The sequence below is a fragment of the Ceratina calcarata genome, unplaced genomic scaffold, assembly GCF_001652005.2.
Source record: "Ceratina calcarata isolate Rehan_Ccalc_2016 unplaced genomic scaffold, ASM165200v1 scaffold346, whole genome shotgun sequence".
NCBI classification, from domain to species: Eukaryota; Metazoa; Arthropoda; class Insecta; order Hymenoptera; family Apidae; genus Ceratina; species Ceratina calcarata.
In genome coordinates this window covers 7,629-22,416 of record NW_017157489.1, presented here as the reverse complement: position 1 = coordinate 22,416, position 14,788 = coordinate 7,629, and the positions used below count along the sequence as shown (strand labels likewise).

The window sequence follows — 14,788 nt, the reverse complement described above, 5'->3', positions numbered from 1 at the left end:
ATATATATATCTGACTCGGCCCTGTCTAGCAGGTAGAGCTTTTACAGCCCGCGATCTGGATGAACAATATTTTACTCGCGCAGTGTGTCAGTTGGGGGACCAACGTTTCTATCAATGATGCGGCTGCGTGGCCAGGTACGTGATGCTCCGTCCTCGTAAAACATGAGTAAAACTGAAATAAAACCCGCGGACACTTCGAATGCCGACCAACACACGCGGCTAAATAATCAACAGTATTACTTTTATATTTCTTCGGCCGATGGCTATATGTGGTCTGTGCACGTAAACGTGCAATCGATTTTTGTTAAATATTAATCGAGCTTAAATAATGCAACTTTATTTGATCAGAATAAAAATGTACAGTGAAACAGTAGCGAACACTATTTAAAATTAGTTGCCAGTCACTGATTTCGTAATAAAGATTGATAGGAACATTCTTGGAAATATAAATGATAAGAAACGAGTTCGTCATTTTTTGTTATTTTAATATTTGTTACATCTATTCTCAACTTTATTGGTTTTATGTCTGCTGATCTTAAAAGTGAAATATTAAATTTCTCTCTGCGTCGGATGAGCGTGGCAGGAGAAGAGAAGCTTCCAAAAGAAGTCTGGTATTACTATAAATGAAGCGGATGTTGTCAAGGGGCAGCATGAATTCGCAAAATTATGGCTAATGGCTCGACTATCGCTTTTGATCGGAACGGTTTCGACCTGACGTTACCAATAGCATTCCCAACAAAGTATCGGCCGAATTGCTGCAACGGTAATCCCTTCGGGAAGAGCGGGCGGACTATTGGAAAACAGGATGTGGCCGGACGTTTACAGAACTTGGAGCGGCTTAAAAATTTTTCTAGCCTATATCTAATTCACTAGGAGAAAAATGATCGCCTCAAATATATTCCGAACGTATCGCATCTCTTTTCCACATTTTCACACCTTCAGAAAGATTATTTTATTTACCGACTTGAACTTCCGATGCAAACTGTTCCCAAATTTTCTTTCCACCAACTATCTCTCCGAAAAGTTTCAATTCCTTTTTCTACTTTCATTTGTTAGTCATGAGGATACGAGTTTCTAAAAGTTTCACGCCGAGTATTTTGTGTAAGCTGCATGATCATAAGGAACCCTGCGTTCTCGTATTTACATTTTTGAAGGTGGGAATCGAGAGGTAACTCTATTCATTTTATGTACAACGAAAATAACACAAGACTTCTCGATAAGAAATTGAAAATGAGTTCTTCTTCTCGAGATACGCTGACGATTATAAAATTCGAATTGATGTTTGTGCAGTTTCATCCGTAAAACGTCCTGATTTTCCATTGCTTGCAACTCGAGCGATCAGTCATAACGATTGACAATCTTAAATTCGACGTTAACGTGATTCTTTATATAGAATGAAATATCTTACGACTGAAAAATAAATTGAAAATCGGAAGATGATTGAAATACATATGACGTTTTATTTTCTATTAAATTAACAAATTAATATCTTTCTTGCTAGTTTTATTTCAACCGCGGATCTTTCAATTTTTATCAGAACTCTGTTTACTATTGTGTACCATTTTCTTCCTTCAACCCCGCATGGGAAACTTTATTTTAATGTCGTTGGATGTAATTTCGGTAAATTTCAGATTTTGTTGTGGCCTTTACTACCTTCGCGGCTTGGAAGATATTACATTTTTTACGATAAAATGAGGAAACTTGCTGAATATACAGAAGTAAAAAAATACATTCGTTCTATAGTATTTTTCTACTTTATGAACGTGTAATACCTGGAAACTGGCAGCTGTTTCCTTTTGTCTTTCTCCTTTTTTATTATTGCAGCGTGGCTAAATCTTATAACAGTACAGAATTTAAATTCCAAACATTTTAACAATAAACATATTGGAATAACAATAGAAATTATTCAATAATCGAGCAGTTTATTATAAACGTGAAGTAACTTCTTTTCTATTTTTCAAACACGAAAGGTTTCACGTATCATACGATTTTAAAATACATGTAGACACAAATATTTAATACGACCCGCACTTTAAAGAAAATCTATACTGAATATCAACTAATGAGCGTATTAATTAAATCTGCTTCAATCCATACAAGGGAATGCATTAGGCGTGCACGATAATCTAGCGGGCCAATTTAGAATACTTAGCGTTGCTAGCCATTGAGTCGAAACCAGACAGAACAGAAAGATCATAAGCCCTTAATCCAAGTTTGGTATCGAGTAGCATCCTATCTTGTTATCAAGTATGGATCATGAGCTCTGCAAGGATTGAATGGTTGCAGGAGCTAAACGCTGCTCCATTTACCAAGGCAACTGAAGTGTACGGTGGTTCTGTATTACGCAATTCAAGATGCGTGCGTCAATAAAATAAAATTAATCAAATGTCGAATATAAATTAATTCACTTAAGCAGTCAATATTCATTTGTATCGAAGTTTTGATTTTTAAAACAATAAAATCGTTTCATATACTTTGAGATGGATTCGACGAATGCATACAGAATTTAAATGATTTTTAATTATCATCTAATACAATACGTGAATAAATAACCTCTGGATGAACGATTGTATTATTTAATCTCGTCTCTCCCAATAATTTCAATTTTATTTTTATAAAAAAATATTGTGGTGAAGTGAACGGTGATAGAAACTCGCTTTAGAGTTTAAAACACGCCACTGTATGATTACAGTGGGAAAGGAGGGATTGACAGAAAGGAAACCACAATTCTATTATTAAACGAGCGTTGTTCGCATGATGGATTTGCTGGAAGTTAATTTTCGGTACACAAGCCGGGCCAGTGACGGGATTGAGCTCGGCTGCCGGAAAAGAATCACGTGAATCGAATGCCATCAGACTAATTAAAACAGCTATAGCCCCGGTACAGTGGTTCACCCGCGGTTGGTGTTCTTTCATTTCGCCTCGAGCTTTCGTTCCGACCCGGAAAGCTTCCAAAGCCGCGAGTATTGCATCGATTCAAGCTAATCAATTTGCGAAATTGTTCTATCGATTACTTTCCCGTTCAACTTAACCATCGAGCGCCCTTTGTCTTTCTCTTTCACTTTCAAAAAGATTCAATGCTTGTTTATTTGTACACATAATAACGATTACGTACAATTAAAATGTTAATTGCTGTTGTTTATATTCAAACTGATTGCCAGTCGATGTTCAACGATTAAGTATAATTATTATTTCTTTCCATGATTTTCATAAGTGAGGAATTGCACATTTTCTAAAATATATTCGAGCATTATAATAATATAACTGCTCGCAGATATAACGATGAACGATTCAGCAGTAAAGGTTTCGGACCGATTGCACGATACACCAGTATCATTTAATCTTCATCTGTGTTATGTAAAATAAATTCATGTCCGATTAATTAGCGTAGCATAACTAATTTCACCATCGGGTAGATTGTAGTACATGCTTCGTACGAGGCAAATGAGATTTTAAACAAACGTTGTATAATTTGTTTACAGTAAAAGGATTAAACTATTATACCGCTGTGGCAACAGGAACACGTTTAATTGAAATTATGGTAATATGATAATATGTAGTTTGTGCGTTTACGTTCTCATTAATATTGTGCATAATGATGTGCAGGGTTTTCCACCGGTTTCCCAGTTTTAAATGTTTTCGTTACTCCAAGCAATAAGAGAAATTACCCTCTATCTTTTTAATGTACCCTTTCGCGTAAAAATAAATGAAGCAAGTGTAATATAAAAATTGAAATGGCTAAAATAGTAAACTGAATCCATCATTCTGTACTTATCCTTTGCCTCGCTCATTAATATTAGCTTAACGAACGCATTACACTTGCTTCGAGTTTATGTAACACTGCTCCACCCAGCCTCCGGTCGTTGTTTTCCATCCGTAGGAATCACACGTAACGCTCGCGAATCCACGTGACGTATATTCACGTGATAAGAGTAACGAGGTGATTACGCAAACAATTAAGAAATCGAATCTTAATTTCAACCACGTACATTCACGTTTATGAGTCTCAGATCGTACTGATGATTGAATGTATTTAAAATAAGTTGGATATTTCAAGTAATAGACGAATAAATTTGCAGTCTATTTATAACTAGAGTTTAAAATTGAAATTAGAGCTGAGTACTTAGTAATTAATCAGTAAAATAGAGTCACCCTCGTTCGCCCTCAATTATCGATCTTCCAATTAACAATCAAATATAGTCGTCTGAATTCGCTGATTCATCAGAGAGAAACCTTATTAGGATCGATGCGGCACCTTCCTTAGTAACTTCGAAAATGAACTTTTGTCAATCATTCGCTTGCATACAGCGTCATTACGATAATTCTAACAACGCCATGAATCGATCTTCTTATTAGTAACATGCTTTTAAGAAGACTATCAGAAATTATGCAAAATTAATATATATGTACAGAGTCTAATATTTATTTTGAACAACAAATAGTTTTTAGAAAAAACTATGAAATCGCAATTATTCGTAAATTAAAATAGTCGCTGATGGTGAACAGATCGGAACGACGACGCTGTCCCGCTAAAAGCTGCTGCCAATAACAGTTTTCGTTGCGCGAACTTCATCTGAACTTTCATCCCAGGTTCGGCCGCGCGTAGCCGTGTATCAGCCTTGTATCACGATCAATTATGTTCACGCGACGACACGGTTCACTTTTCTCGACTAATTCCGGCTACGTACTCTCGCGTCACTCCTTGTCGTCCTAATTAGTACACGCTTACTGCTGCACAAAGCAACAGGGTTCTCTTAATTAGGGGATAATCGATCGTCGTGCTCTCTGCTAGTCTCCGTATTTCACTCCGTTGCAAATTCATTGAGTCATGATTTCTAACTTTTTAAAGATACAACTTAACTAATTGTCCAGAGTTCATCTGTCTCGATATGAAAATGAAGCTCTTATTTATATGAGCCGATGAAATTCTCACGAAGGATCATGAAATTTATAGAGCAAAGCAAGTCTTAACTAAAATTGATATCTCTGAACTGGTTTATGTTCCACAAAGATTTGTATAAACCCCGCAGTCTACTTGTAATGATCTGAACTATTTGTCACATCAAGAATAATGCTCATTTAATTTGATCTTCCTTGGTTTCTCTGCAGATTTCGACCAGGAAGTTACGCGGAAATTAGATAACGGACGTGGAATAATTAATTCTATAGCAACCTGTATGTGTGACGTGACGAATGGTAGATTAGTCACGACCAATGAATGTTTCAAGCACGGAGCCACCGTCAATATCTGGGCACATCGGGATCGTAGAATGGAGGCAGGCACGCCGAATGCATAATCCTACGAATTTCATATGGATGATTATTATCGAGATTCCTAACGATCACTGTTAGCCACTCAATGGGAAACTACCACTTGAAATCCTTCCGCTCCCACCGACTGTTTGATGATTTATAACGATTAATCACAGTAGTTTTCATTTCCCATGATCGTGGATTAAACAATTTTCCAATTTATAGAAAACTAAAAAATTCTGTGGCCATGTTTGATAATCTTATTGACCTCTTAACACGTGTGACTAAAATTGTCAACCTGAGTGTATATTTCAGAAAAGATTTTAAGCGTTTAATTGTATTCAGGACTGATGTAATTACTTACAACCATCCCTCTAAAAATATTTATCGTAGTAAATAGATCAGAATCATATTTCTGGAAAACTTTGAACAAGTAACGATCTTAGTGACCTACTCAGATACAGACAAACGTCTGTATCAATAATATTACCTTTATCAGTATTAGTTCATTCAAATAGGAGTCAATTATTATGTATACTAGGAAGCTTAGATGAACGAATATTTGGAACACATGTCCATTTTCATTTATTTTCTACCGCCCGGAAAATGTGTTAGGAATAATAAAACGTACCACGAAATGTGTCAATAAATTTACTACCCCGTAAAACCCAAACAGTTTATTCGATTCGCATTAAATCCAGGCGCAACCGTTTACTACGCACCTATTTTTCGAAGCTCGATCACTAAATTGGATTATATTCATATTAGATAAAATTTAATATGAAAGAATCGACTATTATTAAACGCATTGATGATATCCTGTAAATGAGCCCCACATAATGAATCGCGTAATGGGAATAGAATTCATACTTAACGCGTAGGATTAGTTCACGTTTATCGAAAGAATGCCCTATTAACATCTTCGCCTTATCCCAGACAAGAAATTCCGTTCTTTCACTCGACTTTGCCAGATTATACTGTATATGCCAAGGACCCTCGAAAACTTCAACTTTTATAACTCCGCAAATGGTGCTCATAAAGTTTCATCTCGCCAAGACGAACAGAGAAAATGGAGATAATCTCGCGTTTCCTTGCACTATATTGGGTTCTCAGCTTCGCTTTCAGTCGTCCTTTCGCTTCAGCTCGGTTCAAAGATGGGACGACAAACCCCCGGTCGATTCCCTCGCCTTAAACTTCGACTATCGCACGTTCGTTTGCGGCGATCTCGAAAATTATGGGGCTCGCGAAATTGAAATTTTATTTCCAACCAAAACGGAAATCGGAGTTACGAGTCTAAGCGATAATGAGTAATGTGTCAATTTCGACTTATTTCATTGGTAATATTTTTATGTGTTCATCATTTTTATGGTTTGATATATGAACTGAATATACGTACTAAATACACATATGTGAATGAATTGATTGATGTTGCATTATTTGATACAACAAAAATGAGTCTCCTGTTAAAATCCTTAAGTCATTCTTAATCCAAAACGATTTTGAGTCTGTAAGCCCATAACTGCTTTTTTTATAAAAGCGTGGGTAGTAAACGCTATTTCTCTAACAATAAGTGGATGCTAAACTTTAATGCATTTCTGCTTCATTTTTAGTGCGTTTTTCATAGTGTAAACAGCCGTTTAAATAAACCAAAAATGAAATAAATGGAGTTTTATTTATTGACCTATTTCCAATAATTGTTTTATGATCTCATTTCTTATTATTATTCTTTAAAAACTATTTGATATCATATAACGAAGATGAACTAGCAGAAATTCTTAAAACCTGTTAGTCAACAGTTAACTTCACTAAACCGTAATCGAGCTACCCAAATAATTGAATTTATCGGAAGAAGCCGTGGCGCTTGAATGGGTCGAGCTACCCGAACATTCGTATGCTTTGATACCCACCCGAATTTTCCATAGCTAACCCGATTACTCTGATATCCAATAAATTGAACGGTCCAGCTATAAATATGTAAATACTCTGGAAGAAATGTGATTAGTTGAACGTTCTTTCGTTGACATGTGTTACTCATGTATTGCTGTTCGATTGAGTGTCGAAGCAATGCATGAGATATAACCCCTCTTGCCCCTATGCTATCGTGAGAATCACTTATGCTTTATTACCTACTTATATTGTCATAGAGATAGGGAATGACCCGCTAATAGTTCAAAAGCATGTACAGTGTTCTATTCTGTCATTTTTGCATAGTAAATATGTATAGAAGGAGTCAAAGCCGAACAGAAGAATAGGGAACCGGAAATGACTTACGAGCAGCAAGTTCATCTCTGCTCTAAATGTTTATCATACTTCCTATATGTATCCCACTGAGTATCAGAGAGGAATTTCCTCTCTGGTTCTATTAAAGACTTTATCACTCTCCTTTACATAGTTATTCGAGACGAACAGTAATTTGTTTTAATTTTTTGTTATACGTTTGTATGACAAACTAAGCATTGTAATGTCCACAAGAATACGAAGACGATCGGTTTTATATTAAAAAAGTTACTTACCTTTGGAACGGGAACGGATGATGAGACTCGTTGCAGGTCTTCTCTTTTCCTTCTTTCGGCAAAGTAAACACTCCTCTTGTCAGCACAACGTATAAACTCTCGGAAATGTAATTTACTGCCACGTATAAACGCAAAGTCGGCCTCCACAAAATCTTTGAAGTCGGTTATGTTATACGTACAATCGTATCGATTCTATCACTCGCGTTTCACTTCACAGCGTCTGCCAGAGTCGACGTCGATGGGAACATGTGTACGTACACACACGAGTAACGAGACCAGTTTTATTTGTTAAATATCAGCCTTTAGAAAAGTGCAAATCAGTTACACACATTTAAGATAGAAAGGCTTTTCCATTACTATATGTAGGCACATGCAGTTTCATAATACATGAGAAATGTAGAAACGTTTTGGTATTTGACAGGCGGTACTAGCGAAAAAGGGAAACCACTTTTACCTCCTTACGATGTCATCTAGTGGTCCGCAGTCACTGTGATTCTTTAAAGGCATAATGTATACGTGGACGATTTCTTAATTCGGTTCAGAAGTAAGGTATTATTAATTAGAACAATGTGCAAGATGCTAACCCAGTGAACGAATGTGTCTGATTTCACGATTTAGCGAATGCAAGACACATTGCTCTCCCAAGGTGATCCTGACATCGTGATAAAAGTTTAAACAGTAGTCGGGGTTATTGTATTTGCTGTGAAGTAATTATATGTGTTCATCATGAGATCTCTGATTACGTTTACTGTCATACTTGTCATACTACAGAATGTTAAGGAAGGGTTACTGGTATCGCAACATCCGAAGCTGTTGGTGATATCTTACGATGCATTCAGGTATTGCATACCACTTCATCGTCTTACTTTCACACTCATGATTACTTTATGATAAATTCTTCTATCTTTCAGATACGACTACTTTGAGAGAAACTTGACACCATTCATGAACAAGTTAAAGAATCAAGGCACCCATGTGGATTACATGATGAATATTTTTGTCACTAAAACGTTTCCTAATCATCATACAATGGCCACTGGATTATACGCAGAAACGCATGGTGTTATAGATAATGAATTTTACGATCCTTCATCGGGGAATACGACGAAATACTCATACGACTTGTATCACTATAGTAACGATATTCTTCCTATTTGGGTAGGTAGATTGGCACATTCAAATCTCGTACAAATATTTATTTCTATTTGTTTTATGTCACTTAGACTGCTAACGAGAAGGAAGGTGGTCAAAGGCGAAGTGGAACAATGATGTGGCCTGGAAGCATTTACAAGTATCAAGGAATCAGTCCCACATTTTCACAAGTTAGTATCTCCCAACGGTATGTTTAAAAAAAAATAAATGGAGATAATCGATCTGTTCAATTCCTTCAGAACTTCAATGAAAGTATATCTTGGGAAGACAGGATAGACACCTTGATATCTTGGTTCGTTCATCCTACACATCCAATCAATTTAGGAATACTTTATATAGAGGAACCGGATTACCACGGTCACATGATCGGAATAAAAGGGCCTCAGTTTGACGATATTCTTCGAAAATTAGATAATATAACTAGATATCTTCATAATAAGATAGAATACTATGGTCTACATGATCTGAACGTTGTCCACTTGAGCGATCATGGAATGGCGACTGTTAAACTAGACAGAATAATAGATTTAACGAAATATGTTAATAGCAGTGATTACAAATTTGTGGGTACTCCGCCGGGATATCACATTTTCCCATATCCTGGTGCGTTAATTTTATTTATAAATAAATCTTATTGCTCTATGAACGGTCGAAATTGAAATATAATTTTTATAGGCAAAGAAGATGCAGTTTACCAAGCATTGAAACAGGCAACGAAGACGGAGAAATTTAAGGTTTACAAAAGAGACGAGATTCCTAAGAAATATCATTATGGGAACAATACACGAGTCGGCATGATTTTCGTCATTGCTGACGTCGGATACGCGTTTCAAACCCTTCGCGACACCATCGATTATTATAAGAAAAAGTTCAATGTCACAGGTAAAATACACTAATTACTTAATATTCTGAATACTTTCATTAGAAATGGTACCGCACATGTTGAATTAATTATTATTTTAGTAAACGCTGATTCGGAATTCGGTCTTCACGGTTACGACAACGAGGCGATAGAGATGCATCCGTTTTTCTTTGCGAACGGCCCTGCGTTTATGCCTAATTGCAAGCTGGAACCTTTTAGTAATCTAGATCTATACCCATTGTTTTGTAAGGTACTCGATCTAAATTGCCCGACCGGAAATGGTACTTTAATGCATTTGACTAAGTGCCTTAAAAAGCGTCAACAGGATATCACAGTGATTGCGTATCGGATGATATGTAAGTAAAACAGATCGTAGACGTGATAATATCGTCAGACTGTTTACTTATCGTTGTTATCTCAGTTGTAGCCACTACCATATCTATGACAATGGTAGGAATTATAGCAGCAATAGTTATGTTCTACATGAGGAAACGGCGATTAGGAGCGAGGAGTTATAGGTAAGCAGAAACATGTGTTCGTTTGCCTTTGATTCTTCTGTCTGATTCATACGAGAGATAACACGTTTTACGGACGATCGAAAGAGAAAAGTAGAAGTTCCAAGTAGAATTCTCGTAATGTAATCTGGACGTTTTGATTTTTCAGGAGATATTATCCAGTGGATGGATAATATATTCTAAGTACCAAACGATACGTGAAACACATAAAATTTCATATTGTGTATAGCTTGCAAGATGAATTAAAAAAAATGGAATAATATGAAGTAGCGTCGTGGTGAAGAACAGAGTAATGTTAACTTCGATCGCGGTGTTCTACTTTCTTTTAGACTTTACAAAAGTTATTGTTAGAGAATCTTTACCGTTTCCGAACGATAGTAAAAATCAGTTGTATTATATTATAAAGGTTTCTGGTTTTATGCGGAAGCATGTGTAATTTTATTAAGAGGATATTGAATACGATTTTAGTGTAAAACTATGTGATCATAGTGCAGAAATAAAGTTTTTAGCGAGAAACAACGAACTTAATTTCTCATTTATATGTTAATTTGAAGAGGAGCCTCTTCCCGATACTTATATTCCTTTGCATTGTCGCCGATGAATAACCGGACCCGACTTTTTTTTTTAGAAGAATACTGGAAGATTCGGAAGCACAGTACCAATGGGACGAAAGTCAGAGTATTGAAAATACTACTTGCAAGTAAATTTCCAAAGATCATGCTCTTAAATTCTCACTTCCTACTACCGCATTTATGAGATAGAATTTTAACCAATTTTAACCGATAGCGACTTTCATTTTTTTCCGAAATTAATAATATCTGACCGTCGAACAGGCGGTTTCCCTTGTTAATCTGACTATTTCTCTTTTCAGATTAAACAAATTTCCAGATTTATTCGTAATTGAATGCTACGCGAAGAATAGGCGTTCGTATAAGGGGAATGTTAAGTATAGGAAAAGTTCTTTTCATTATAAGAGTGACGCATGCCTTACACATTGAATAATTCAATGAAATACATATAAATGAGAAAATGCTTCTGTGATAAAGAGAAAGAGAAGAATATAAATTGACATTTTAGAACTCGGTTGATTTGGTGTGTTATTTATAATATGAACAGTAATTGATTTTTATTGCGGTGGATACACGGCTAAAACGATTGTCTCAAATAATAATAAGAATACTCATGCGTATGTAAGTAATTGGTACATAGAGTACATCTTCGAAATGAGATTGTAAAATACTTCGTCAGGCGCATCGCTATATGAAATTACTTTAAAAAATATGTACGAACAATGTTCATTATATAAGTGTAAATAAACTAGTTGTAAATAAAAATGATTATAGAACGAAATCTGGCTTTTCTCTTTTAATAAAATACCTATCGACAATTATTATTAACTCACACCTGGAACTCAGCCCCGGTACATATGAATTAATAAACAGATCAGGTTTAAATAAATTATGTCATCATAGGTCATCACTATTTGTAATGTACGCCGGTGATTAATTCACGAGTTATACTTCAGCGATACACTCGAAAAATATATTATCTTCATGCTTCATCATTCGAAGAAACGCACGCTTCAAGAATTAGGAAGGAATTGGATTCCTAAAGAATTGATCAAAGCTGAATAATCGATTACTTAGAAATTTCGTATACTGTTTAATATTATAATAGTAATTTCACGAGTGATAAAGATTTGCATCTGCATGTCAGTTATTGAAATTTCTTGTCATGATCGAAGTCGAACGCGTTGCATTTTACTAAAACAGTAATAAATCATTCGTAATAAACGATGAATCGTTATCTACCGTAATGTCGGATGTGCAAGATGATTGATTGTCAAGAGCAACTGCAAATTACATACGAATTTATTTATTATCGTCGATCAGCAACCGGCGAAGAATGAACCATACCGCATTGTCTTTATTTCAACCTTCTACACTCGCCGGTGTAATTTAATCTATTTTTGGCTATGATCTGCGTGTCAATGTGATTATGTGTAATTGGGCAGTCCAGAACTCGAACAATGTCGCGGAATTGACACAATCCATTTTTTCGAACGAATCATAATAGACAGGAAATAATATAATAACGCTTGCTAACAATTTGAACGTTTAAATGGACGTATCAAATTATTAAGGGGAATACCAAAAACCAGGATGAGTCGTAACTCGGAACATAATGTCTATAATTTATTTTCCGAGAGGTATCTCAATGCCAGGCAGTTGACCAGAACAGGTTCGATGTTGCGGGCATTCAAATCTCCGATTCATGCGTTTCGCTACTTATCACGCGTTCCATGAACGTTTCCTGAATAAATAGACTGAAATTATGACATTTACTATAACTGATAGAAACACACAGGGTTGATACACCTGAAGAATTGATTAAAAGAAGTGACTCAAGTTCAGTAATGATTACTAAAAATCGTTATCTTATTCGAGAAGGTTCACATCCTTCTTTTTCACGTTACAAATGCACCGCGTGCAATGTATCATGACCCGTGACTCATTTAATCATCGTATGTTAATTTCACGCATGTAATCACTAAATCTGTTGAATCAATGTGACAACGAAGGGAATTCCGTGAACGTGTTCAGGGGAAGCGCGTGGGCAAACGAGCGGGGAGAATTAAAGAAGCTGCCATAGAAGGGGTAACGAGTTTTTAAACACTTTCTCGGTGATCATATCAAATCATATGTGAATAGCATCGCCGAGAAAGTGTTTAAGAGCTCGTTACCCCTAGCATCGTACATGGTATCATATAATATATGTCAGTAACATCATATCTATTATATAATAGATACTCGCGCGTGCGTCAGGCGTCGAAAGGATCGCAAAACTTTTCTCAAAAGTGAACCTCGTTAATGCGCGTCTCTCAGTTAGTGCCTGAGACTTGTCGGTGGAAGGTTCGTAAGTCTATGATTCGCTTTAGTCCCGTGCACTCGTTCACTTAATTTATCAGCTTCACAAATAATGAAAATTTAATCCATTTTTCATGTGGTGTGCAATATTTATTTTTATTCTAAATAATCTAGAAACTGCAGTTCGTTAGATTTTAGTGATTATCGTTCATCTATTTCATTCCAAGTGACTGTATTATATTTTTTATTATCAATTGTGTTCATAGTGTCTATATTTGTTTAAAATATCTACGGATTATATGTTTATTTCAGCCTAAATCAACGAAACCGAGATGCTGTTTGCACTGGCATTCATTATTGGCCTCCTGCAGTCGCACGCGGTGACCGCTCAAGGTTTGTATTTCGCATCGCCTCTTTAGAGTGCTACGAACACCGTCTCGTAGCCTTCGTACACTTTCGAATGGGAAAACACAATCTGATAACCGTTAGTAAAAAATAGAACCGTTCACTACCATAGAAAAGTGAAAAAATCAGATTCTATGACGTTTGGAATTAAACATGTTGCACATAGTTAATTGCTCATGATATCGCAAGTCAGTTCCGTCTTTCCATATAAACAAATAATAATTCTCATTTAGAGGAAAATCGTCTTATTAATTAATCAACCACATGTACATACTATGTAGTTCGCGGGGAGTCCTCTCTGTCTGAGAAAATTGAGCAATCGATGACGCGGGATTGTCCGAATCCGACCAAGGTCTAAACCTTCGAACTCGTGAGAGGGAAATCCATAATCTGACCGGTAGCGAGGGTCAAGCAAGACTTGGCTCATTTACAGTTGATTCTCCGAATCAAATTGAGATCGATTCACTACGTGTTTCTCAGACTATTAACTAACAAGATATTAATTCCATATCAGGTTTGCATAATTCTCGGTCAACGAATAATCATAAAAAAATAAAGATCTGACTTATGTTTCCGCATTCATTGATTCAACTAAATGTAGATCGTGAAGTTTACAAAAACGCCGTGTGTTACGAAACGATTTTTCTTGCTCTTAACTTACGCAATATAGAAGTGCAAGATTGATAAAGAGTCGTGTCCGAAGTATTGATTTACATTTTATAAGAACGATTAGTCTCTACAATATTCCTCTCTGCAGAACTAATGGCTCTGTTAATTGAGCACTCGAGATTCCACAATGTTTAATAAGCTTGTACTTCGTTCACATAATTATTAGCCGGTTTCCTCGATCGATGTAGGTATCATTAAATACAAGATTCCGGTAAACGTGTACTACGTCGCGGATATTAATATCGAATTCGATTCAGCCTCTATTTCGCACTTCGGAAAGTTATGTAATGAAATTTCGTTGAGAGACATATTAATATATACTTCGTCGTATTTTCTGAGAAACCAGGTGGCGATGATGATAATAGGCGCTATTTGAGAACTAATTTTGCTCGAGGCTATATTGTACATAATACTTGTTAACGGTAGATCTTCCTTTTTTATCTTCAAAATTTAATGAGTAAGCAGAACAGGATGTACGACTCAGAGAATAAAAACGACGATGTTTACTCATTGATATGCAGGATTATTTATATTATATATAATATTTATAAT

General features: G+C 35.9%; 2 protein-coding genes across 4 annotated transcripts in view; both read left to right on the top strand.

Annotated features, from left to right (window-relative positions):
• Positions 1-7,917: 7,917 nt before the first annotated feature.
• LOC108625112 (ectonucleotide pyrophosphatase/phosphodiesterase family member 5) lies at positions 7,918-11,645 on the top strand. Of its 3 annotated transcripts, none has more exons than XM_026813617.1 (11): positions 7,918-8,016; positions 8,188-8,310; positions 8,385-8,605; positions 8,678-8,924; positions 8,990-9,088; positions 9,158-9,521; positions 9,594-9,800; positions 9,882-10,136; positions 10,202-10,298; positions 10,924-10,995; positions 11,167-11,645. In XM_026813617.1, exons 3-11 carry the CDS (start codon positions 8,493-8,495, stop codon positions 11,291-11,293), a joined length of 1,581 nt encoding a protein of 526 aa, XP_026669418.1. In that variant the 5' UTR covers positions 7,918-8,016; positions 8,188-8,310; positions 8,385-8,492; the 3' UTR covers positions 11,294-11,645. The 3 variants fall into 3 exon arrangements, with proteins under 3 accessions (XP_026669418.1, XP_017880351.2, XP_026669420.1); XM_018024862.2 differs by having other exon boundaries at positions 8,188-8,315; XM_026813619.1 differs by lacking the exons at positions 10,924-10,995; positions 11,167-11,645 and adding an exon at positions 10,444-10,818 and having other exon boundaries at positions 7,919-8,016.
• Positions 11,646-12,996: 1,351 nt separating this feature from the next.
• The window catches only part of LOC108625111 (venom serine protease Bi-VSP-like), a 4,748-nt gene continuing 2,956 nt past the window's right edge, over positions 12,997-14,788 (top strand). Inside the window, exons 1-2 of the mRNA XM_018024861.2 lie at positions 12,997-13,207; positions 13,475-13,555. Coding sequence (XP_017880350.1) covers positions 13,495-13,555 — 61 coding nt within the window. The 5' untranslated portion in view covers positions 12,997-13,207; positions 13,475-13,494. The remainder of the gene's footprint in view (positions 13,208-13,474; positions 13,556-14,788) is intronic.